Here is a 27,896-nt window from a genome sequence, read left to right on the forward strand (position 1 = left end):
TTTAAACATGTATTTTGCATATTAAAAGTGCCAGTATTATACAGAATACTAAAATTTATATGTTGAAATGCATATGTACAGTACTTTATTTCTATCTGCAAGAAAATCTTACATCTATTGTCGTATTTTTTAGGTGGGAGGGATAAACATGCAATAATAGGCAACACGGGATTTGAAAAGTATTGTCATAAAGTACACACTAGAATAATGTTTTATGTAGGAGATGTGCAATCAAGTCAATTACAAGTAAAATTAAAAGTTCAATAAAAGTTTATAACTTTCTATGCTATTTAAACAATCATTATTGAATTTATTTCTATACATATACACTTGTTTACAAGATGCTTGAGAATGAGTTAACCTAGTTTCCCCTTATACTGTAGTTATGCCATTAAAGTAGTAGTTGATTTTTGTTTGCAGCCCTGTACAAATGATGAAAGTTGAGTAAGAGCACTTATTAAGTTATTAACTAATTATAGATTTAGTTTAATAGATTAATGTTTTATTCCTAACTGATATCATAAACTCTACCAAAGTTTGCTTCAGTGCAGCTAGAATTTTCATGTGATCAATGACTTTTTTGTCTTGTTTTGATGCTTCACATTATGCTGATGTAAAGATGTTTCAATGTACTGAGACACTTAAAACATTTTGTGGCTTATCTTACAATAAAGAATTTTTCTGTCTGTTTTATGAACTCCAGTACATAGCTAATGCTGAATTGCTAACAAAGTTTTTTTCTGTTTTACCCATATTGTTGATTGAATGGAAATGAACATAACAATGTTTTCCACACATGTTCAATATGCAAAAGTTTGACTATGATACTCACAATAGATTATTTTCTGTACATTTAATTAAACATTATATTTATGCAATTTTTTGAAAGATTTAAATTGTTATATTAATTAATATTGATTCAGTTTATATTGATTATTAAAATCAATATAACAATTTACAATAATTTTAATCCAATTAATTCAAACTGTTTTGAGAATTTGAAAAATGAGATATTTCCATGGCAATGTAAAAAGTGTTTGTTTATGGAAATTTAAAAGAGTCAAAGTCAAATGGTTCAAATGTATTTGAGCATTAAACTTGCACTCTTTTAAACCATGAGATTTGAATTTTGTAAACTTGTCTGTAATTGGATGGCAGAGTAAAATTCTCATGTGAAACTGTCAGGCCTCGGAGTCGCTCACTTTTCTCACTTGTACTCACTTTTCTGAAGTATCCTCACTTTTCTCACTTTTCAGGTCATTTTCTCACTTTTCTCACTTTTTTGGTCATTTTCACGTGCTTAATTAAGATGTGGGGCAAACCAAAAATAATTTTAAAGCCAAACGAATTGCCGAATTATCAGACTATCAGAATAGAATTTTTTAGAAGAAAATACGCGGCCCGAGCAGACTCAAAATTGCAACTGCCCGCTCAGTGTCGTTAGGTTATAGAAAACAAAAATTTATTTAACGTATTTAAAAAAATCTTTTATGCACTTAAAAAACCCCTCTCATTACAAATTCAGAAGCCAGTGTTGAGTAAAGTTATGTACTCATGCCATATTTTCATTATTCGCCAAAATCTACCTTATCCGAATTGCATTTCCTTCTACAGAGTTTAAAAATAAGTATTCTAAGCATCCCTGCAGTTTTGGCTGTTTTCTAAGAAAATCACTAAAGTCCTTTTGCAGGGGAAAGCACATTACGCAGAGGGATTAATCTCTCAAGCTGACAACACTGCTGCCGCTTTTAAATTCAAAATATATAATTATTAAAATTAACACGAGATAGTAGCGTAACCTCCTACCACTAAAAAAGATTTCGTTTCTGACCATTTAGTTATCCTGGTTATAGCCCAATAATTTGGCAGATTATTTGGTTTTAATTAGCAATCGGGTTATGGAGTTGTCGTTTACAAAAATATTTTTTTACTTGATTTATCTTTAAATAATTTCATAAACTTGAGTTTAATAAAATTACTTTAATGATTTCATAGCATATTGTTAACGTTAAATCACATCTACATCTTCCCATAAATGTATGTTTAAATTGACTACAAGTATAATTATTCCATATAGTAAGTGTTATTTTCATAAAATGTGTGATTACTTTGCTTGTGAAATATCCATTTTTTAATCTTCTCTTATGCCGATTATAATTGTGCATTAATTGAGAGACTAAAAAAGTAAACGAAAATGTAAATTCATATTTACATATAAAATTTAACAAATAAATTAAAATATTTGAAGTGTTGTAAAAAGTACAACACGTAATTGCTTGTGAGAAAGATTTTCACACGCTTCCCAAAGGTTAACAACTTTGCAACGATGTTGGTTTTTATTCATCTGCAGGAAAAAGTTTTTTGTTATTTATGAAATCATTAATAAAATATTATTTTACTTATATTATTTGGAGTATATTTATTTCAGATTTATTATTTTATTTGGAAATCAATATTTACACATCTCGAAGCATTAAAAAATAAACAGTTTCTGATAATGATAAATATCCGAGAATAGCCAAATTAGTGAAATCAGCATCGAAAATCCCGTTCCCATGAATGAGAGGATCAATTTTATGCCGGGCACTTTCTCCTGATAGAGCATCAGTGTTGGAAAGAATGCTTAATTCACTTTTGATTGTTAAGGAGGGACTAAACATGTATGACCAAAGCCCACACCTTGTACCTATTGCAAAGGATGACTGAAATTAGCTTCCTCGGTGCATGGAAATTATCAAGAACGATTGGAAAATGAAAAGAAGTTAAAAGAATAAGAGAAACGGAAAAAAGAGCACAGAAATGTTTTGAAGAACAACAAAAGAAAGCTGTTCGTAACATGAAGATTATGGAACGGCAACTGAGTTTAAACCAGAAAAATGTAGAAGAAAATGAAATACATGCGACAGTCTAAGTTTTGTTAGAAGCAGCAAACAAAAAAACTGGAGAAGGCTATTAACAGCAAGAACACGAATGAAGTACAAGCAGCACGTGTGATGCTTATTAGTGTTAAGTGTTCAAAAGCAAGAGGAAGTGAAATAGAAGGAAGTTGATAACATGCAGAATAATCTTAATAAAAGAACATCATCTTTCATGACTGATTATTTACAGAAGCCAAAGACTTTTCAAGTATTCATGGTTTACTGAAAATACAAAAGCCACTGATTATCGGGAAACAGAAAAAAAAAACGCGATATAACCGAGTAATAAAAATTCTGGGCTTTTACTAAACAGATTATACATGCTATGGAATCTCTGTTCTTTCATCAGCAAGTGTTTCTGATATAAAATAAGCTTAGTTTTTCAATCCTGAATTTTATTCGTAGGTTATATCGAATTACCGGTAATTGACGTTTACGTAAACATCGAAACCATGAACGCCCATTTAGCATTGTTTCTTTAACAATGACATTGAAAGACAAATACTGTCGATATAAAAACATCAATTGCGATTTTATTATACAGTACTATATAAATCGCTTATTAGAAATTCGTGTAGTTTATATTTTTCAATAAAAATTATAAATGCTGTAATTGAAAATTTAAAAAAAATGAATATTGAATATATAATAGAACACCAAAACTTATAAAATTACAGAGTAAAAATTCTCTAAAAAGCAAAATGAAGTTACTACTGTATAAAAATTTTAGAAGTTTTCGTTCAGAATCAGAGAGATCTTTTCCTTACACGTTATGCGACTGTACTTAAAACTAATAAATAAACAACTTTTATATCAAAAGGAAACAAATGACAATCGATCTATCCACCTGTTCTGCATATTTAGCTCTTTCTCGTATTTCGTTGCAAATAGAAATTCAGTGGTAATTGGTAATTTAAAATTAATTGACTCAAATGCTTTTAAAATTTAGGGGACCAAAAAAACGCGATATAACGAGTGGCTACTATATTACAGTATATACAGAAATTTTTAAAATGTGTTTAACCATAACAGAATAAAAAGAAATAACAATTTTTACTGCTGTTTTGCTGAGTTTTCCTTCTGTGTTTTCACTTTGTTTTGTCACTATTGCACTCACTTTTTATTCACTTTTTCTGTATTTCAACTCACTTTTCTCACTTTTTCAAAGGGGAAATAGCACTCCGAGGCCTGAACTGTACATGTGCAAAATAGATTTACTGCACAGATAGCAGAAAAAAAAGCACTTGAAATCATGCAAACAAGCTATAAAGTTTAAAGCATTTATTTAGTTTTATCTGCATGGTCATATCTGCAAAATATGCAGCAAAAATCATAAATGCATTTGAAAAATTTGTGCTTTATTGGACAACCTTAATTTGTTTTAGTTGGATTCAAACCATATTTCTGTCAAGGAGAATGAATTACAAAACAAAAACAGACAATGACATACAGATTGCTGCTAGATCTCGATGAAAGTCATACCAAACGATGAAAAAATGATGATAAATGATTCAGAATATTACATGTGCTCAGTTTAAATGAACCATTCCTGGTACTTTTTGATCGTACTAGTATACAAATTTTTGAATCGGCTTCCCTTAACTTTGTTTTGTTCCGGATTTATCAATGCTTTAAAACTCAGTCAAAATAAAAAGTTTACTGAAATTTAAGAAATGAAACTTTAAATTGCTTTTACTTGTTTATTTATTTCAGTATATTAATAAAATTAAATAATTAATATTAACTAAATAGTTAGTGAACTTGACTACCTTATATATAAGTATTTTGGAGTATTTGAGATATTTGAATATTCAAGATCTGGTTAATATTCAAATTTGAAAAAAATTATATTTGCCATCTCTAATTTCTAATATTTCAAGTAGTAATTTCTACAATGAATACAAAATAATTACTTTGTACTTTTTAGTATTATTCATCACTATTTGACATAGACAACTAACATATTTAATTAGAAAATTTATATTAAATGATAATTTTTCTGTTTTTTAAAATTTTATAAAAGTGTTTTTATTTACATTTTATTGATATTATTTCAATTATTAATAAAGTATGAGCTATGATATGGTATAGATTTAACAATTAATGTAAAATCTAAATGGAAATTACTTTATATTTAGATCTTTCTTCTCTTAAAAATTATGTTTAATTCAGAATTTTATGAAAGTAATTTATTTATATAAATCATAAGAGAGAATACATTGTTTTGAATATTTCTCAAGTTAAATTTATTAAAATTTTATTTATTTTTACAGGAAGTTGATTAGTGATACTAAAGTTAAATTGAAATATCAGCATCTAATCACAAATAGTTTTGTTGAAGTAAGTTCATAATTGTAATAATTATTTTTGTCTATTATAAAACTTGTGTATTCGAACTTGATTGAATGCTTAATATTTTAAATATTTAGCATTCCATATGATTAAAATTTTGGAATTACTACCGTAGGATTGGAATTTTTTTAAATTTCAGTTTGCATATATAACTTTATGATTACTGAAATTTATGTGAAAAAATGATTCAGAATATTAAGTGTTTATTTTGAATAAAGTTAACTTATTCATGTTTTAATTAAAATTAAATTATGTTAAATACATTTTAATTAACTTTAAAAGTAAAGTTTTAAAATATTACAAAAATATTCATTCTTAATGTTCTTTGATTTTAGATTATTGTTGGGGTTGAAGTGATTAACCAGAAACAACAAAATAAAATTGCTTAGAGTATTAAAATATAACTCAAAGTGTTGTTAATTATAGAATCAATACTGCAGAATGAGAAGCAGTTTCAGCATGAATGCCTTTTTTTTTTTTTGTTGTTGTTGTTGTTGTATGTATTATTTTAAACTGACCCTCACTTGATCTCCAAATTCTCTATCATTTGCAGTAGATTGTATTTCAGCAACAATTATGAGGAAAGTCACATGGATCTTGTAACAATATCCTTTATGTAGCCTCACAAGAAATCAACTGTCATATTGTGAGCACACGAGCCATAGATTTAGTCCATCATGCCCAACCCAGCATCCAGGAAAACACATGCAAAGAAATTCTTGAACAATAAGAGCTCACAATGGCGGGGTGATGTTTTTGCTGAAATTTCACATTTGGTTGCCTTGTGGTAACTGTTTCAAAAACCAAAGTATACATATTGCTTTTTCTTGAACAGTAACCATTTTGAAGTATGATGTCATATTATTCCCAGACACCACTGTGCCAAATAAATCTTTGAGTTACACTTCTATATTCTATAAGTAGTTTTATTGGGTTGGGGAAAAAGAAATCCATTATTTTTTCGTTTATTTCAAGACTTTATTTAACGTGGTTTGGATTGTCCAATTTAAGTCAAATATGCACCACTTTGTTTTATAATTTGTTGCCATTTTAAAGGTAACTTCATAATGCCTCTCTCATAGAAGCCCTGGTCCCTATTGGCAAAAAATTCAACTAAGCGATTTTTACAATCTTCTCTTGATGCCAATTTTTTATCACTAAGGAAGTTTTGCAATGATAAAAAAAGATGGTAATCGCTTGGTGCCAGGTCTGGACTATAAGGTGGATGCATCAAAACTTTCCAACCAAGCTTCCAGAGTTTCTGGCGAGTCACTATAGACGTGTGTGGCCTGGCATTGTCCTGATGAAAAACAACACTTTTCCTGTTGGCCAATTCTGGTTGCTTCTGGTCAATTGCTAGCTTCAAACGGTCTAATTGTTGACAGTAGAGGTCCGAATTTAATGTTTGACCATATGGAAGCAGCTCATAGTAGATGATTCCTTTATAGTCCCACCAAATGCACAGCAAAATCTTCCTGGCCGTTATTCCTAGTTTGGCCACCGTTTGAGCTGCTTCACCACGCTTTGACCACAATCATTTTTGCACAATATTGTCATAGGTGACCCATTTCTCATCCCCAGTCACCATCCGTTTAAGAAATGGATCAATTTCATTCTATTTGGCCAAGGCTTCGCAGATGGAAATTCGATCCATCATGTTTTTTTGCGTCAGTTAGTGTGGCACCCAAACATCGAGCTTCTTTTTGAATCCAGCTTTATGCAGATGGTTTAAAACTGTTTTGTGGTCAATCTTTAGCTCCTGGGCAATGCTATGACTGCTAACATGCCGGTCTACTTCAATCATTTCCATGATTTTATCGACATTTCTGATGACAGGCCTACCTATGCGAGGTGCATCTTTAACACTGAAATTACCAGAACGGAATCGACGAAACCAAAATTGTGCATAATTGGCTGTGACAGTATTGGGACCATAAACATCATTCACAATTTCAGCCACCTGGCTTGCATTTTCGCCTTTATCAAAGCAAAATTGTAAAACATACCAAATTTTCTCTTTGGTAACTTTCATCTTTTACACCCTATAACTCACAACTGAATTAACCAATCAAAAAACTGTAAAAGAATTTTTTTAGTACAGAATGTCACTTTTCTAACGAACACAAGTCTCAACTTGTTTGATCAATACTTTATGAGATATATATCACTACAGCCATCTAGTGACAAAATAACGGATTTCTTTTTCCCCAACCTAATATTTTGCTGATTCTTCCAGTTGGAAAATTATAAGATCCCAACAATAAAATATAGAACGTTTTGAAGTAAATTTAAAATATATAAGTTTTTAGTAAATCAGTAATCAGAAAAGTGAAATTTATAAATTATTTGCATTGAGAACCTTATCACAGTAAAAGAACTTGCATAACAGGCAAAATCAGTTTTTAGAGCATGACCATATTATTCCATTTCAATATCAAAATGTTGAGTGCAAGTAGGTGGAAGTGATACCTATAAACAATAGTTAAATTAGGAATAAATAATAACGTTTTTTAAAGCATATTAGCATCGCAGTTGTCAATAAGACAATGTCATTCATTGTTTTAAAAGTGTCTTTAGTGATGTGCAAAATTAGGACATCCAAACATTCTGAAGCACCTTAGCATCAATAATTGTGGATAAAATGAGTGTCATTGTTTGTCATTTTGGAAATATTTTCAGTGGTGATGATTTTATCAAAAGTGGCATGTATTAAGTAGTTGCCTTTATGAGCAACCTTTTCAGTTGCTTACTAACTGAAAAGTTTACTCAAAGTAAAATGAGATTTGCAATAAAATCCATCGTAAGAGAACGAAGCAAGAGCAAATAAGTCCACTCTGATAACCTTAATTAGCTTCGCAAATCTATTTCTTTATCCACAAACGTTTTCGGTCTCTTAGGACCTTCATCAGGTGGTATTTAAGCTGAGAGTGACCCTACAAACTAAACTCACGTAACGGATACATTCCAACCCCCACTCCAGATGTGTACTATAAACAAACATCGCCGCGCATGCGCGGTTACAACGCCGGGTCGTACATCGCTTGCCACGCCTTCGAAAGTTGTATTTCGTCTTTAAAGTTGATAGAGAGGCCCTGGGAATCCGCTTTAAAGATCTCTAGCGCTTCTAAATACTTAAGGTGTTGAGCCTGCCTAGTTCTCCTTATCAAGGTCGCGCGCTGCAGTCCCGGTGTAATGCCGTTTTCACTAGCGTAAACAGCTAAGGCCGTATTGGTCTTTTTCTTCTCGATATCCGTTTTATGCTCACGGATGCGTTGGCCGAGGGATCTTTTTGTGGAGCCGATATACACTAGATCCCTACCGAATCTATGGTCTCGGAGTGGAATTCTATATACCCCCGGCGCCCTTTCAACGTCCACCGGATCCTTCCCGTTCCTAAGCAGGGAGAAGACGTCTGGTTTCCGCTTATAGGCTATTTTTGTGTTAGTATACGCACCGATCTCACGGTATAAGGAGTGTAGATGCCGTTCATATGTGATAACAACCAGGCGGGGAGGCATACCCTGTTGCCGATTATTCTCCCGAACCGCATCAGGCTGGTTTACAGGGTTGCGCTCTTGATCTTCTGCTATACTCAGTATAAGCTTCTTGCTATAGCCATGGTTCTCAGCTATCTCTGCTATCCTCCCTATCTCCTTCCGTTTATCCCTCTCTCTATTACAGTGCGTGTGGGCTCTTCTAGTAAGGGCTCTAAAGGCCGCCAGTTTGTAGCTGTACGGATCATTGGAGTCGGCTGGGATGTATATCGGGATGGCGTTCGGTTTTCGGTATACATTAGTGTCGCAACTTCCGTCGCTAAAGGTAATATTAATGTCTAAAAAATGAGCCGCTTCGTCGCTCATTTGTACTAACTCGATCAAAAGACCGTATGGGTTGTCATTCATACAGCACACGAATCTGTCGATGTCTGGTTTCTTCTTCCAGATGATGCAGATGTCGTCAATGTACCTTTTATATAGGCCGATGTTATCGAGGAACTCAGGGATGACCTTGGCCTCCAGACGACGAACTATCATTTCTGCCAAGTCCCCAGATAAGGGGCTACCCATAGGTACTCCTCGTTTTTGGAGGTACACTTTCCCGTCTAGCTGGAAGCACGAGGTGTAGCAGAGAATATGCGCAAGCTCTAGTATCTGCTTGTGGTCAGCATTGCCTGTTACCTCTTCCATAAGCCAATCTCGTAAACCGCAGAAGCATGGCTCAAGCTTAATTGATGGGTACATCGCCTTAAAGTCCAGAATAGTAATCCAGGCACCCGGTGACGGCTGGCAATTGCGTATAGCCTCAATCATCTGCGTTGAGTCGGAGACTGTAAACTGATAGCCTTCGAGATGCTTCGACAGGAGCAAGTGGATCTTACGTTCTATCATTCTGCAGCACACGACCCTGATAAGGAGAACTAGGCAGGCTCAACACCTTAAGTATTTGGAAGCGCTAGAGATCTTTAAAGCGGATTCCCAGGGCCTCTCTATCAACTTTAAAGACGAAATACAACTTTTGAAGGCGTGGCAAGCGATGTACGACCCGGCGTTGTAACCGCGCATGCGCGGCGATGTTTGTTTATAGTACACATCTGGAGTGGGGGTTGGAATGTATCCGTTACGTGAGTTTAGTTCGTAGGGTCACTCTCAGCTTAAATCCCACCTGAAGAAGGTCCTAAGAGACCGAAAACGTTTGTGGATAAAGAAATATATTTGCAAAGCTAATTAAGGTTATCAGAGTGGACTTATGAGATTTGCAATGCTGTAAGTCAGGCTTGTTAATACCATGAACTGGTGTTATTTAATTTACTCATTATGCTTCACTAAATATAAAGTGTATTGTTAGCTATCATTATTATTTATCAATAAATCAAGTATTACAATAACTGAAAATGCTTTACACTACAGAACAGAAAATTTACATAATTTATAAGAAGTTTCATAGAGAAAAGTTATCAAGCATTAAAATGATGGTTTATACAAAAGTATCCTGAATTATCTCTGTAAACATAACTTTATATGCAAACTTTTTAATATGTGACAGTCCACAGGGTATTTGTGTAATATAAGAAAATAAAAAGTTGTAAACAAAAATTTATTCAAGGAAAGTCTGAGACATTTGGATACAAAGTCCCACAAATCTTTAAAATAGTTCTGTAGAATAAACTGAATTATCTTATGATTTCATATGAAAATAATTGTTTTTCAAACCTTATAAAGTAAGAGTTGTCCATGAGCTTATTTATTTGGAGTTTAAAATATGATCCCTTAAGTTTGTAGTATTATAAATGTTTAAGATCTGTTTCTTGTGTCATATAGCATACAAGAATGCAACACAAGGGCAATTTGCTATTTATAGGTCTCAGGCATAGTTCTTATTGTTTGTGATGAATAATAAATCTTGCATAGAAATTTTATTTAAGTTTATCATAAGGACAAAAGTAATATGAAATATGAATTTTGTAAGACAAATATTTTTATTAAAAAAAGTAAAAAAAAAAATCTACGACATACAAGGAGATCAAGTTCAAAATATTTGTTAATAATGAAATTTAAGTTTATTTATATATTAAGTTCATTCTTAGATAAATTAATAGTATCTCCAGTTACTTAGAAATTACAAGATATTGAATATAAGTAAACGTGTAACAACAGGAACTTTATATGGATTTTTTAGATAAAATTAATTACACATTGAAAAGTCTATTTGTTAAACTTAATCCTTATTAATAAAAATAAAACGGAGAAATGTTAATGAATATGATTTATTTCATAGAATTTAGATGAAAGAAAATTCAAGAGAAACAAGTAGAGAGCCCACCCCACAGATTGCCCATTGAATTTTGATTTATTTGAAGTTTTATATATGCATAATTTGATTTATAATGAAAACTATTGCATATTACATAAATGAGATCAGCCTGAATCATTGTATCCTCATCTAATTTTATTTATTATTTTTATAGTGTAATCGTTTACTACAATGGTGTCCACAGCCAGAATGTAACAATACAATAAAAGTGCAATATGTTGATGCACAGCCTGTTACATGTACCTGTGGACATACATTCTGGTAAGTTTACTTTCATTTAATATTTAAAACAACATAAAATTAAGTATTAAAAAATTTTACATAGTAATATTTCAGATATATTAAATTTATATTTGATTTATAATTAATTATAATTAGATTTGGAATAGAAAACATTTTATGAAGATAAAAAAAAAATTATTATTAGAAATTTAATCCAGGTTCCATATGTATATTTATATGTATATTGTATACTATATGTATATTTACTCTTCTGCCCTGAGGGTATTTAAGAAGGACTTTTTAATTATACCCATTATGAATTTGACCAGGTTCACAATAAAGATGACTGGGTGGTGAGAGATGGGTCCTGACATATTTAGGATGAACCACCCACAAAAAATTCCTGGGTTTTTCAACCTCTATCCTCAGAGTTTAAAGGTGCTGATAGCCTTATCAGTTTGGAATCTGAAAAGCAAAAGTTAACTTAGAAATAAGATTATTTTTGAATAATAGGAACTGTGACTTAGGAATCATTTTTAAATAATATTTTAATGATTAACTTCAAATAACACATTTGATCACAATGCTTAAATGGTATTTTACATGATCTGTCATGTCAAAATTTTTATGCTTAGTTTACTGAAAAAAAAGAAGAAAAAAAAAGTCATCCCAAAATATTTCCCAATACAACACAGTTGATAAAGAAAAACCCAATCTCGAAACAGCGAGCATCATTACATGAAAAGTACCTTTGGTTCTCAACATCACTTCCTGCTTTCCTATCCAAACTTTTCACATGACATCACGACATCACTAGGTGTCTAGTGCACAGGACTCCCACTGCACAGGTTCTCGATATTCTGCTGTTTTTCCTGAAGTGTGCTTTGTGATTCTATTTCATGTTGAATGTTGAAATAAGTGGACTAGGGTTTTTATCACTACTTTAATAAAAATAGCAGCAAAATTGCTACTTGGTGATATGTAATGCACCTGACTGTGTATATAGTATTTTTACATACAATGAACTGTTTACATTTGTTAGAATTAAACAACTGTAGGCTGTTGTTTACCATGTATATTGCATATCTCCTTGCAAGTTGTTCTCAGTTCATTATAATTCAGAATATACTGTGTATATAAATAACTTGCATAGAATTAAAATTTTTTTTAGCAAATTATGTTTTAGATAGATCTTTATCTTGAACATTATATATATTAACCTTAACTTGTTTCATTATTAAATAACATTATCTGGATATATTTTCTATACAAATCATTGTACAAAACAAGCAAAAGAAATTACTTTAAGATGCTAGATTCATCTTTAAAAATGTTTCTTTTTAACAACTGTACTATTGTATTTGACACTTTCTAAATTATAGATGTGAATAAGTAATATTTATTTTACAAGACATAAACATATCATATTCATATAACAAATATGATATTAGGTAGCAACCTTGTTTACAGTATATTTCAATGTATATGAATTTTCACAAAAAGAATTTGTGGAAATCTAAATATTTTTTTTAAATATTTGAAATTTAATTATATTTTCAAATATTTCAAGTTCATTTTGCAATATTTCCAACAGCTTCTCTAGCTTCATTTCCAGATGTTTTGAAACATTATTTTTCCAGCAACATTAGTAATTGTTCCTGTAAATAATGAAATGATTTCTGTTACAAATAATCAGAATGATTGTGATAATTTAAAGTATAAACTATTTTCCTGTTTATAAGTGACAGAATTGTAAATGATTTGATTTTTTATTGTAAATGGATAATGATTTATAATTCAATTATTGCCATAATTGCTTAAATATTAAGCAAGCATTCCCAAAGACAGGTTTTAATGAGGAGATTGCATTGGAGTGGATACACAAAAATAATATATTCATCTAATATGCAAAATTTAAAAACTAGTACAAATAAATAGCAATAATATTTATTTAAAAAGTCAAAACAAAAAAAGCTTTATAGCTTATTTTTGTTTTGACTTTATTTAAAGATGTTACAAATATGTATATAATACTGACTGACCAAAACATCAGAGAAACTTAGTAATAGCATATTGGTCCTCCTCCAGCAAGAATGATAGCTTGAGCATGCTGAAGCATTAACTCTGCCAGATGTTGGAGGTATGCTGAAGATTTTGCAAGCCATACTTGTTTCATCATTATTTGCAATTCTGCCTTTCTATAGACATTGGTGCCAGCTTTATATAAGGATTTGAGATGTCTCTTAACAGCATCTCAGAAATTTAATTGGACTTAAAACTGGAGACCTCAGAAGGCACTGGAAGGTATGGAACTCCAATGAGTGTCTTTTGGGCCATGCCTAGGTGGTAATGGACAAGAGAGACTGAGCATTGTTCTTCTGAAATGCACATTTCCTTAAAGATTTATGAAGGCCATGAAAGGGAGTAAATGATGAGCTAGCACATTCTAGTAGCTTTCAGCATTTAAGGACTTCTCTAGACAAACTAAGGGACCTAATTAGTCCCATGAAGAAGCTCCCCACACCATCAGTCATTGCCGCCACCTTGAACAGAACCAACCTAGCAGAATGGGTCCGTGTCTTTGTATTGTTGATGTCATACTCACATCCTTCTGTCAACCCAGTGCAGCTGGAATTAGGATTCACTAGACTACACAACTTGCCACTACTCTGCAAAGGTTCAGTTTTGATGTTCTAGACACAAGGTCTGATGATACATAGACAGCAGTGGCACACAAGTAGGATATCAGTTTCCATAGGATATGCATCATGTTTCTACCACCTACTCACTTGGAGCTCTGGCATTGAGTCTGGAGGTGGTCTGTACTAGCCTGGACAGTCTGTTGCTCCTAGACATCAATGATGTATGAGCTGTTATCATTTGTTTGCTGAGCCTGGTAGAATCTTGATATGGTTGTCCTTGAGATCCCTAGGGTCATTCAATTTTTGAAGTGGCAACAACCCAAGTGCTTGTGTCAAGAATGCATTTGTGATCAAAGTTACTAACTTACCCATTTTCATCAATTATGATATATTGTTGGTAAGGCTAGTTGTTCACTTTTTTTATATTCTGAGTTTGGTTTAGGTATGTAAAACTCTGCTTACAGGGATATGAATATAATTTCACATTACTACTGTCTGTAATGTTTCGATCAGTCAGTGTATATAAGTAGTTGAGATATTCAAAAACCAGCAAGTTTTATGATAGGTGCAATCCAAAGTAAATTAAATTTTCTTGAATGTTTTAAATTCTTTCATAAGATATTAACAACAATCTTGCAAACTTTAAAACCTTTAAAGTTTATCATCTACAGTATTTTGAAAGATATTCATTGTGAATATATGGTCATTATTAATCTCAAAATTCATCTCAAAATTGTAATGATAATTTCTAAAATAACAGATATTTTCAAATAATAATAAAATTTATAATTAATTAATTATAATTAATATTAAAAAATGAAACACAGATGGTTAATAAAAGGTGAAATTATAAAATTTAGCTGAGATGTACTGTACAGTACATACCTAACAATAACTCAAAAATTAGTGATTAAGTTAAATATTTATTAAGAATATTAAAATTATTTTTAAAAAATCAAAATTAAGTTTATCTACATTAAGAGATTTAATTAAATATTCATTTAATTGTAGAATTTATCCTGAATAAGTATTTAATCTAGTTAGTTATCAAAAATTAAAAACAATCGACTCCACATAAGTGGACACACGGATAACTCGTCACCATAGGTTAATTAGTCAATTTTCTGTGGTCCTGGTTGACTTACATAGGCAATAATGTTATTAATGTTAAAAAACTCAGTTTACTCGACATCGTTTAACTCGTCACCACTGGATAAATCAACATACTTTTTCTGTTTCACACTTTTTTGACGTCTGATAAGTTGACTCCCCCTCCTGAAAAATGAGTTTACACCATACAATAAGCTGTGTGGTGTGAACTCATTTTTTAGGGGAGGGTCAACTTATCAGAATTCTAAAAAGTGTGAAACAGAAAAAGTATGTTGATTTATCCAGTGGTGACGAGTTAAACGATGTCGAGTAAATCGAGTTTTTTAAGGTTAATAACATTAATGCCTATGTAAGTCTTCCAGAACCACAAAAAATTGACTATGTAACTGATGAGTGACGAGTTATCTGGGTGTCGACTTATGCGGAGTTGACTGTATTTTTATATTTAATTTTTTAAATTTTAATAATAAATTTATTGAGGTAAAATGTTCTTGCATTTTTTTTTTTTTTTTTTTTTTGTTTTAGTTTGGTTACAATAAATTATCTGTTCCAGAGACTTAAAATTATTATTGTATTTGAATTAAAAACTAGAGATGTTCTACATTCTAACAATAATGTTTAATAGAACAAAAAAAATATGTTATTGATACTTTGTTATTATAATTATTTGTAGATCTAAATTATTAAAATCAACTCTTTTAGAATAAAGCTATTAGACAAAACCATCATTGATAATTTTATGCATTGATGAACATGAATATAATATCACAATTTAAGTCTCTGGCTTGACACATCAATATTAGAAAAGAGTAGCAGAATATTAATTTGAAAATATTTTTTATTAGTTTTTCTTGTGGTGAAAATTGGCATGATCCAGTTAGGTGTCATTTACTGAAAAAATGGCAAAAAAAGTGTGATGATGACAGTGAGACATCAAACTGGATTGCAGCTAATACTAAGGTAAGTTTTTGTCTTTTTATGAGTATGAGAGTATCAGTTTTTAATTGTTTTAATAAACTTATTAAAATAAACCTATAAATTGAAATAAAAAAAATAAAAACTATTTACTTATTTACTTCAAATCAGGGATGCCACTCGTGACATATGAAAAAACTTGGGTTTGGATAGAAAAAACCCAGATGGGGAGTTTAAAAACCCAGATTATTTTCCCAGAAAAATTTGTGATTAAAATATAATTATAAATACTTTATCATAGTACATTCATTCTGTTACAATTACAGGCACTATAATACAAATTTAAAAAACCATTTATTACCTAATTTACACAGTAATTAATGTTATTTCACAGTTACTCTGTTTCTTCTTCTTCCATTAACAGTTCAGCACAATCTTTATGCTCTTCTTGTCGCTTCTTATACCTTTGGTGGCAAACTCCTTGTACTGCATCTCTAATTAGTTTATGTTCAGGTTCATGCAGCAAACAGCTAAGATTTTTCCTACTGATTACTTGTTTAGCAAGCAACCTGTTCTTTGATGATTCAATAGTTAATCTGTTAGTTTGTTTGGTCTTAATGTTGTTAATTTGCGAAAATATTCTCTCGACACTGGCTGAGGAATGTGGAAGAACTGTGAGCTGCGTCATAAATTGAGATAGTAGGGCATATTTATAGTTACCAAAACCATCCTGTATATTGTGCAACAAGAACCAATATTCTGGTATACTATTATATTGTATGACCAACTCTTTTGCTAAACGAAATGATCGCCATTCGTCATCTAACTGGTTAAGTTCGTTTTCCGCAATGTTGGGAAATGAACTACCAAACTTGCAAGACATCTTGGTGTTCGGCTTAGGTCATGTGCTACTAATGGGTCTAGCACTTGGAGTTTGGCAATAACTCCATTTGGATCAAACAAAAATCTCATCTTAATTTGCTTGCAAAGTTCAACAAAAAATTTTAAGCAGTCCTCTTTAAATTGCATGGCACTAATAGTTGACAGAGGCTCAGTTTCTAACAGGGACATTGTTCTTCCACCAAGAAATATTTTTTTCACATCTTGGTGATTTCTTACATCGCCTGGGTCAATTTCAGACAAATTTGTAGTTAGCAAAGTTTCTTCCTTAATAAACATACTTAAAATATTACGATACTCTGCTGAAATCATGGAATATAAAACATGTAGGCGAAAATGTTCTGATTGAAATTCAGTATTTAGAACATTTACTTTGTGTGACACATACTGTAGAAAAACTAATGTATGTTTTGTTCCTTTGTTTACTAGCATATTATATATACCTCTGGCACCATTGATTTTGTTTGTTCGCATCTCTGATTGAAAACAAAGTTTTAAAGCATCCCACTGTTCTAAAATAATGTTGATAACATTTTCACAGAAAGCCATCTTGTTTGTGATAATATTGGTATTTTATGTTGACTTGTGTTGACCTCTTGAATCATTTTAAAATCATTTTGCCTTTTGCTGCTGCAAGCAAAATACGATGTAATATTTTTTAGAAATGATTCGAGATACGAAGAAAATGTTTTCACATCTTGCTTCAATAATGTAAGTCCAGTTTTGTTACCCACCACTGCAGCACAGTTGTCACTGGCAAACCGATCATATTTTGTAACAGTACCTTTCTTTCTTGAAAAATTGATTTGATAGAGTTTTGCAGACCCTGAGCTGTTCCATTTTCCACCAATACTATGTCGAATAGAACATCTTTTACATCATTTCTTTTATGATCAAAGAAACGAGCAACGATAGCCAAAGTTTGTGAGACTGAAATATCAGTGATCTCATCAATTATCATCGAAAATTTTTGTTTCTTGCATATGTCTTCAATTTTCAGTTTTTCATAATAAGCAATGCCATCCTGCATTAAATATGACAACTTGGTATGTTTCATCTGTATCTGAGTGTTTTTAACTCCACATGATTCAGGATTCGAGCAAATAAAGTACCATGCTTTTCTGTTTTTGTTTCTAAAATCTAAATTTTTCTATTATTTAAGTCATTTTATTTTATTTAAGTCATATTTTTAACAAAAAACCCCATATTTTACAAAAATTAGAAAAAAACAACCTCGAAACCAAGAGAAGGTCGAAAAACCCAGATCTGGGTTTTAAAACCAAGAAGTGGTAACCCTGCTTCAAATACTAAATTATATATATAATTTAGGTAGAAAAAGCAGCATTATTTTTTAAGATATAGCAGCATTATTATGAAATATTCTGGTACTAAAACAATGATATCAAATTTCTTATAGACAAAAATTTTAATATAAAAGTGAAGGATTGCATATTTCTGAAATATTTTTGTATGCCTAGTAAAATTTTGATATCTTTAATAAGAAATGTATAACTTAAATAACTTCATTTATTCAAGTATAGATGATATAAGTATTTTTCATATACCCAATAATTACTAATTAATTATTACAGTGTTTCTCAACTTCTAACAAATCGTCGCCCCCTTCGATAAAACTGTTATGTAGTATCGCCCTCCTTCACTTCGAAAAAAATTTTGTCAATCAGCTAATCGGGACCCCTGAAATTATAACTCCTGCTACATGACAGAAAAGTGGAAGGAAGAGGGATTATAGGAATGCTATTTGTTTAATTATTGTACGATATAATGAATAAAATATCTAATTATTCTTAATATAATGTTTTATTATATTGCCCCCCAAAAATTGTTTTTTGCCCCCAAAATATAAATTGTTACTAATCGCCTTCAACATGGAAAAATCGCCCACCTGGGGCGATATCGCCCCCATTGAGAAACACTGAATTATTGGATATATGAAAATAAGTATTTATATCCAGATCATAAATTTTTTTCAAAGAAAGCTGTATTCTTAAAAGAACTTAAAATGTATATTGTCATGCTATTTAACAAAAACTACTTATTTTAATTATCTTATTTAATTGAAGGACCATTATTAGTAAATCATATTAGGGTCAAATTAATAATAATAATAATAATAACTCTCCCATGGTCACCACCTGGTTGTGGTGGGAGAGCCCAGTAATTTTATTGATCCATAGGGCAATGCAGGCTGGAGCATAAGCTCCTGGTAGGGACACCCATGCCAGTAAGGTCTATGGGGAGAAATGAAGCTAAGAGTGGACCACACCCACATTCTGTGGAGATATTTATTATGGTAATGACCAGATCAAAGTGTGATACCAGCTCAGACATCGCCCGGGTTAACTAGGTCCGCGTTCGTGGGTTAGGCAGAGGCTCACGTTCAAAAAATAGGCCACAGTCTTCCTTGGTTACCGGTGGCGAAAGCAGCACCGGCCCAAGCATGGCTACTGCAATGCCCTCAACAAATGTGAGGAACCAACCCAGCCTTGGTGTTTCTGTGGCAATGCATCCACAGACCACAAAGGCTGGAAAATCATGCCAACAGATTAAATGGACAGTAGAAATGAACGAGTTTATCATACTTACTACACCATCACAAAACTCGAAACAAACATGACAGCATACAGACAACAACTACACCATAGATTCACACAACAGTATCCTCACCTCACTGTCACCGAACAAAGGGTTGTTGATCAAAAAAGAACAATTATACACAACAACCTTATTCCACAAACAACACTTGAACTTATCAAACAACAGGTTGCTGATCAAATACATCAACAGACAGAAACATCTAACATTAATGAAGATCACGTAACCTGTCAGGATAATCCAGCAACAAGCATTGATAATAACACACATACAACAATTACCACTAATGATACTACAGACACTTCCTCGTCCATCACTGATAACATAGACATGGATTTAGTTAATACGCTCTCACTTATATTTCAGGAAACACTCACTAAATATACAGGTACAGATCCCACACAAAGACCACGAATACCAAAAATCAACACGTCGAAGGAAGTAGGAAAAACACTAAATTATGTAAACACTCACTTACTACCACACTACATTCATTCAATTTCTACACTCGCAGACATTCATACATTAGTTTATGCTGGGGCAGTCACAGTAGTGACACACCATGGACTGAAAGTACAATCACAGACAAATACACAGAAAACAAAATTCTATCACAAGCCTGCCTGGCAGAGAAGAATAGAAACACAAATAAATGACATTAGACAGCAATTAGGCAGGCTGACACAATACACTAAAAACAACATAACACCCAAATTAAGGAAACAGCTCAAATACATTTTCAAGAAAATAAAAACACACACAAAACATGAACATCACAACACACGCATTACAGAATACATTGATACACTAAAACAAAAACTTGCTGCCAAAGCACGTAGACTCAAACGATACAAAACATGTACACTACGAAAACAACAAAATAAATTATTTACAAACAATGAAAAACTCTTTTACAGACAAAATAATAACAAAGCAAACACTGATACACAGCACAGTGGCACACCAACAGAAGAACAACTCACAACATATTGGTCTTCTCTTTGGTCCAGTGCTGTCACGCATAATGCTGATGCAGGCTGGATCGAGGAGGAGAACAGAAACTTGCACAACATACCAACTATGCCCTGTGCTGAAATAAACATACATGATTTCCAATACACTGTTAACAGAACACACAACTGGAAGACACCTGGTGTAGACAACATTCACAATTTCTGGTACAAAAAGTTTACATCACTGCACCAGGAACTAGCTAAACACCTAACACACATCATCATCAATCCAAAGACATGCCAAATTTTCTTACCCAGGGCATCACCTACATGAAACCTAAAAACAACAATACCACAGACCCCACACAATACAGACCAATTACATGTCTTCCAACACTCTACAAATTATTGACATCCTGTATCGCAAACAAAATATACAAACATGTTGAAGAACACGACATTCTTATGGAACAACATAAAGGTTGCCATAGAAATCACAGGGGATGCAAAGAACAGTTACTCATAGATTCAGTCATTCTATGGCAAGCACACAAACAACACAGAAACATACACATGGCATATATAGACTACAGAAAAGCATTCGACAGTGTTCCACACAGTTGGCTGCTACATATTCTACACATGTACAAAATACATCCATCACTCATTGCATTCTTTCAAAACACTATGCAGCATTGGAGAACAACACTAGATCTCAGGGTTAGTAACACTTCCATACAAACAAACCAAATTCTTATTAGGCGAGGAATTTTTCAAGGAGATTCCTTGAGTCCTCTCTGGTTTTGCCTAGCCCTGAACCCATTATCCAACATGTTAAACAACACGCAATATGGTTACAATATCAGACACGAAAAAATAACACAGTTTACACTGTCACATCTCATGTACATGGATGACATAAATCTTTATGCATCCACACAAAAACAACTTCATCAACTCCTACAAATCACACATTCATACACCAAGGACATACAAATGGAATTTGGCCTAGATAAATGCAAAACACTTCACATAGAAAAAGGAATCCTGAAGAAAGAAGATTTTGCACTTGGAAATGGAGACGTTATTGAATCCATGGAAGAGGGCGAGTTCTACAAGTATTTAGGATTCCAACAGGCCAAACTAACAGAACATACACAAATAAAGCAAAGATTAATTAAAGAATACCAAAGTAGATTAAATGCTATTGTCAGAACACAGTTAAATGCAAAACATACAGTCAAAGCAATAAACACATATGTCATTCCAGTACTTACATATTCTTTTGGAGTTATACATTGGACTCACACAGATCTTGAGCAACTTCAAAGGAAAACAAGAACTACACTTACTAAGCATAAATAATATCATCCTAAATCTGCCACAGAAAGATTAACCCTTCCATGTAAAGATGGCGGACATGGCCTGATTGACATAGTTAACCTTCACTACAAACAAATACAGTCACTGCGAGAGTTTTTCTACAAAAAACAAGAAACATCACAATTACATAAAGCAGTAACTCTAGCAGACTCAAATAACACACCATTAAACTTACACTCACATCATATGGACACAACACAACACATAAAAAGCATAGACACCATTAAGCAATCAAGGGCTTGAAAGGCACTACATGGCAGGCATCCTTATGATCTGGCCCAGGATTTTGTTGACAAAACTGTGTCGAACAGCTGGTTAGCACGGGGATGCCTCTTTGGGGAGACGGAAGGATTCATGATCACCATACAGGATCAGGCCATAAATACTAAAAACTACAGAAAACACATACTCAAAGAGCAACACTCACAAATGACACATGCAGAAAATGTCACGTCATGCCAGAAACTATACAACACATCACTTCTGGTTGCAAGCTCTTGGCACAGACAGATTATTTACACAGACATAATCAAGTAGCAAATATAATACACCAAGAGCTTGCAAAGAAACACAAATTATTAGACATCCACGAGCCATACTACAAGTACATTCCACAGACAGTATTGGAAAACGACACGCACAAAATGTAGTACGACAGAGCCATAATCACAGATAAAACAATTTATCACAACAGACCAGACATCACACTCATTGACAAACACAATAAAATCACATACATTATAGACATATCCATTCCAAACACTCACAATATACAAAACGCATGCACTGAAAAAATTAGCAAGTACACAGAACTCGCCCAGGAAATAAGGCATCTGTGGAGGATGGATAGGGTGCTTATTGTACCAGTTGTTCTTTCCTCTACAGGGGTCATACCATACACACTGCACAAAAGCCTGGGCACATTACAATTGAATAGAAACACATACATCACACTACAGAAGGCCACTATATTGAATACATGTCATATTGTGAGAAAATTCTTGAATACAGACACACACACACACTGATACACTTCTTTAATTTCTGTTTTGGTTACTATGCCTTGACTTTGGTCTGGCATAGTACACAGCCACCGGTGTTAACCGAGTATATCTCACTTAACCCAACATAATAATAATTGATAGACAGAAAATGATTTGCTTGAATCAATAATATATACATATGTATATTGTCATTTTAAAGATATTTTAATTAGAATAATCAGTTACATTAATTTTTCTTAATAAATTTATTACAGTAATACTGAGTTACATAACAAGTGACTTATGTAAATTCACAGTTTCATAAAATGTAAATCTCAAAGGTTATTCTCATGAAGGGGGATTTTTTTGGGTATGGAAAAAGAAAATAGTTCAAATTTTTGTCACTAGAGGGTGCTGAACGCAAGAAAATCACTGGAATTGTGCAAATCTGAGTCTTATAAAATACAGGGTGTATGATTAACAGCTCATTTCTGAATTTTCCTGTTACGGGCACTGACATATGGTTTTCATTATGATGTTGGCATTGGTGGATAAAGTTGGTGAAGTTGTTTTATCTCAGCTATGAATTGCCGGCTGAAACTTTACGAAGGTTTAGGACCCAGAAGAGAATGAAGAAAAGTTGAGGTACAATCACTCCTGCCAGATTGGTTTCCGTAGTGTGATGTTTCGAAGAAACAGGAAGTTTGTGTAATCACCCATGCAGTGGTGCACCACGTTCATCAGAGGTCTGTATCTCTGATGTGGCTTCACAAATAGAAACCAATCTGGCAGGAGTGATTGGACCTGAACCTTTCTTCATTCTCTTCTGTGTCCTAAACCTTTGTAAAGTTTCAGCCTGCAATTTGTGGCTGAGATAAAACAACTTTGCCAAATTTTTCGAACTTTGCCACCATCAACATCATAATGAAAACCATATGTCAGTGCCAGTAACAGGAAAATTCAGAAATGAGCTGTTAATCGTACATCCTGCATTTTATAAGACTCAGATTTGCACAATTTCAGTGATTTTTCTTGCATTCAGTGTCCTCTAGTGACAAAAATTTGTACTATTTTCTTTTTCTCTATCCTAAAAAATCCCCCTTTGTGAGAATAACTTTTACTCAAACTTTTAAATATACCAATTCTTTCAACTTTTATGAATTTTTGAACTATTTACGAATTTATGGGACAGCCTGTATATGTACTTTCTATATCTATTTTTCTTTTATACAAAAAGTAATAATTAATATATGTACAATACACATATAATAATAAATATAGTACTGAGTTATTAATTATGTAGTTACACTTAATTCTTTTAAACTCATCAGGCTTTCACTGTACTGTTCCAAAACACTCACTGCTAACTTTAGTCACTCAAGATCATTTCACTTTTATTATTTAAAAAATTTGCAAAAATTCGGCTAGTATCATACAATACGAAAAATTTACGTATAAATATATACGTAAATTTTTCGTATTGTATGATACTAGCTGATTTTTCGTAAATATTTGTTATACGTTACTTTTTGTTGTTTATGGTAGTAAAGTTACTTTTTGCTAGTCATTTTTTATTGTAAAAAATTTATTAAAAAATGTTAAAAATGACAGTTTGAATGTTGTTTATAATTTACAAAAATCCATCACAGATAAAAATTTTTTGATTATATAATTCATTTCCATGAATAACTGCACAAATGGCCATTTTGTTCTGTACATTTTGATCAAAACAAACTCAAACACTTTTTTGACAAAAAAATTTCTTGCTTTGAAAAATTATAAAAATTATTAAAAATAAAATTCCATCTGGTAGTAAATATGTGAAATAAGTGTACAGAATAACCTACATTAGTGTAGTGCCATCTATGAATGAAATGCTTTATAAAAATCATAAATTCTGAGATTGACAATAAATTGTCAAGTGATTTGTTTCATTAATTAACTACTTGATGGTACATCGACAAATGATTGCCAAAGGGTTAAGCAATTTACAAATTCGAGTTACGTAAAGGTCTGTGTTCTGCATTACTTATGCAACTTGGGGTTATTATTGTATTTGTTAATTTTATTATTTTAAAATTATCTCAGTGTAATTCATATTCCCATTTGCCATTTTATTCTTATGTTAATTGACATAGTTTATCCTATAACTAATAAATAAGAATGACAAAATAGTAACTTAATTTTATTTTTATAATATACTATTTTAATATATATATTAATTACTATTATAAAAATAAATATTCAAAGAATTGTTTTTATTGATAGGAATGTCCAAAATGCAATGTTACAATAGAGAAAGATGGTGGCTGTAATCATATGGTATGCAAGAATCAGAATTGTAAAGCAGATTTTTGTTGGGTTTGCTTAGGACCTTGGGAACCCCATGGCTCTTCTTGGTATGTCATTTGCTATAAAATGATTATAAAACATTAGTTTTTAAACTGTTATTTAAGTTTGAAAAAATAATCAATTAACATATTTACAAATATTTAAAATGAATATGTATCAGTGATACATAATATTAAGATTACAAACTAATAGTTCCAATATAAAAACTGAAATGTGTTTTATATTCTACTTAAAGATATGAAAACATTTTGATAATCATTCTAAATTTGAATATAGTAAGCTAATCAGGAAAGCTTTTTATCTGAAGAAGGATGCAAGAATTATTCAAAAAATTTGTTTTATAAATTTTTTAATATATATTTCTAATTTAATTTCCAATTTAAAAATTTCAAAATATCTTTTAAAAAATTATTGATTATTTTAAGTTATGTTTGAAATGACTTTGGTATAAATTAATCATTTATTTAATTTTTTTTACAAAATTATATTTCATTGTTTAACGATGAGAAGAAAGAGCCCTGTAAAAACAGTTTAAAATTTATTTTTTAAATTTAATTTGATTAGGTACCAGCCTACACAAACAGTGTCTGGAAGGTTAGTAACATATTGGTGATAAATACTCAGTAACAATAATAACTTAGTTAATAATTATTAGCTTAATTGTAAAAATTATGAAAATTTTAATAATGATAAAATAAAAAACTTAATATGTGTTCATTTAAAAAATATTGTTTCATAATTGATTGTCTTTATCTCCATTTATACACTGAGCTGTCAAATTTAAATTCTAAGTTGTTTTAATTTTATACAGCTCAACAGAAGATGAGATAATGTGTACCATCCCTTAGATTATCTTAGACCTTATTTGTTAATAAAGAGATCAAAGTCATCTCAGTTAAAACAAAATTTATTTAAATACAACTGAAGAATACTTTTATTAAATTTTAAATTGACTTTTTTTAAAAACATTATTTCTATTACTGAAACTGTGTTTTCTTGACTTTTCTCTCTTCTGTTAAAAATTAATTTTAAACCACATTAATGATCTTTATCTCTGCTTATACTCATCCAAAAAAAACCCACATACTTACATAACTGTTGATATTGCTATAGGTTGATAAGTTTTTGAATTATGCCTATGTAGCTGCATTCAAAAATCCATTATTATTATTATTAGACTTTCTCCAATGCATGTTACCAGTTTAATAGCAGCATAATCCATAATTGTAAATCTTTTAGAAAAAGTAATCTGCATATTCCATATGGATATACACATATATAGCCTTTAATTCCAACATATCAGTTCATTTATTTAAATGACAATTTCCACATTGATAAGACTATTAGATTTTTTAAATTAAAATTGGTGATTTTAACTTTTTAGATTTTTCATTGTTTTGTGAAATACAACAGGGCTCTGTTCTAAGCAATCTGTTTATCATTGCCTGCATTAATTCTATTTACAAATAATGTGCAATCCAAAATTCTTGTGTGTAATGATGATATTAAGCTGATTGATAGTGACAATTGCTAAAAATTGATATAACTGTTCTTTCTAACATATTGTCAAAACTTAATTTAGTCTGCAATATTTTTATTAATTAATATTTATATGTGTTTTTCTTATATTTGTATAGTACTTCCCAATTACAGTTTAAGATTAATAACAGTTATTTATTTTCTTCAGTCTGTAATATTTTGTGAGACAAGCCTGGGGCCACTGGAACAATCCCCAACAACTACTTATGCTGCATTGGTAGGTTATACCCATTCTTGGGGTCTCTGGATGGCTTTAAGGATAAATTGTCAGCGAAATTGCAAGATCCGTGCAACGTCAGGACTGACACCAGTTAGGATAGTTAGGACACAAATTAGATTCTTCTAAACTCGCGATTCTTGACAATTTGATGAGTAGGAGGGCTCACTTTGGAGTGGGGAGTGCATTGGGTTACTCAATAGATGTCTGTTTATCTGAATAGATAAGGAGACAGGTTTTTAACAAATAACAAAAATAAAGTTTATTATACATCTAAATCTAAGGGATACATATGGATCATACAATGAGAAGTTAAATGGGAGATTAAAATACAGATTTTTACACCAGAACGGCGATTAATCTAGTTCCTATGCGGCATGCCTAATTCCATGACCGATATGAGAGATAGAGTTCACAAATATCTAACTATACCTCAGTGGTTTAGCTGATGTGACACTTGTTCATTCGTAGGGAAGTTTCATAACCAATGAATGTTATCCAATCAGGGTCTTTTCCTGAGACTGGATCAGATCCATTCAGTGGAGGTCTGGGAGACAAGGATTGCCACAATCAGCAGTATAACTTCCTTGGATAAAAGCATGCCTAACTTCTGGTGTCTCTACCTTTTATATGATTTGCATGGGAACTTAGTAATGTGATCTGTTGTTTTGAAAGTAAAGGTTACTTTTGCGAGTGTGCAAGCTTGATGATGACTTGCACTGATGTCATGGTGTCTGTTTTTCCTTCTTTCACCATCGGATGTTGTTTCACAACAGCGCGTTAACTTTCCCACCCATTTGTTGCTAGTTGAGTTGCCATTCAGTCCGATTCTATGCAAGGGTTTTTCCCAAACAATCGCAACAGATATTTACATAAAAATTTTCGTAGAAATGGGTTAAAATAACCCCAAAAACTCATGGATCTCACAATTTGATGATAAAATCACCTTTAAAAATATCATATAGAAAAATTAGTTACCTATC

General features: G+C 31.8%; 1 protein-coding gene across 1 annotated transcript in view; it reads left to right on the forward strand.

The window, feature by feature from the left end:
- Positions 1-27,896, forward strand: part of LOC136969870 (E3 ubiquitin-protein ligase arih1-like) — a 117,171-nt gene that overhangs the window by 60,986 nt on the left and 28,289 nt on the right. The window contains exons 7-10 of the mRNA XM_067264174.1: positions 5,192-5,258; positions 11,236-11,342; positions 15,901-16,015; positions 25,074-25,204. Coding sequence (XP_067120275.1) covers positions 5,192-5,258; positions 11,236-11,342; positions 15,901-16,015; positions 25,074-25,204 — 420 coding nt within the window. The remainder of the gene's footprint in view (positions 1-5,191; positions 5,259-11,235; positions 11,343-15,900; positions 16,016-25,073; positions 25,205-27,896) is intronic.

This window comes from Centruroides vittatus, unplaced genomic scaffold (genome assembly GCF_030686945.1).
Source record: "Centruroides vittatus isolate TY-2023 unplaced genomic scaffold, ASM3068694v2 contig_1824, whole genome shotgun sequence".
Lineage (NCBI taxonomy): Eukaryota > Metazoa > Arthropoda > Arachnida > Scorpiones > Buthidae > Centruroides > Centruroides vittatus.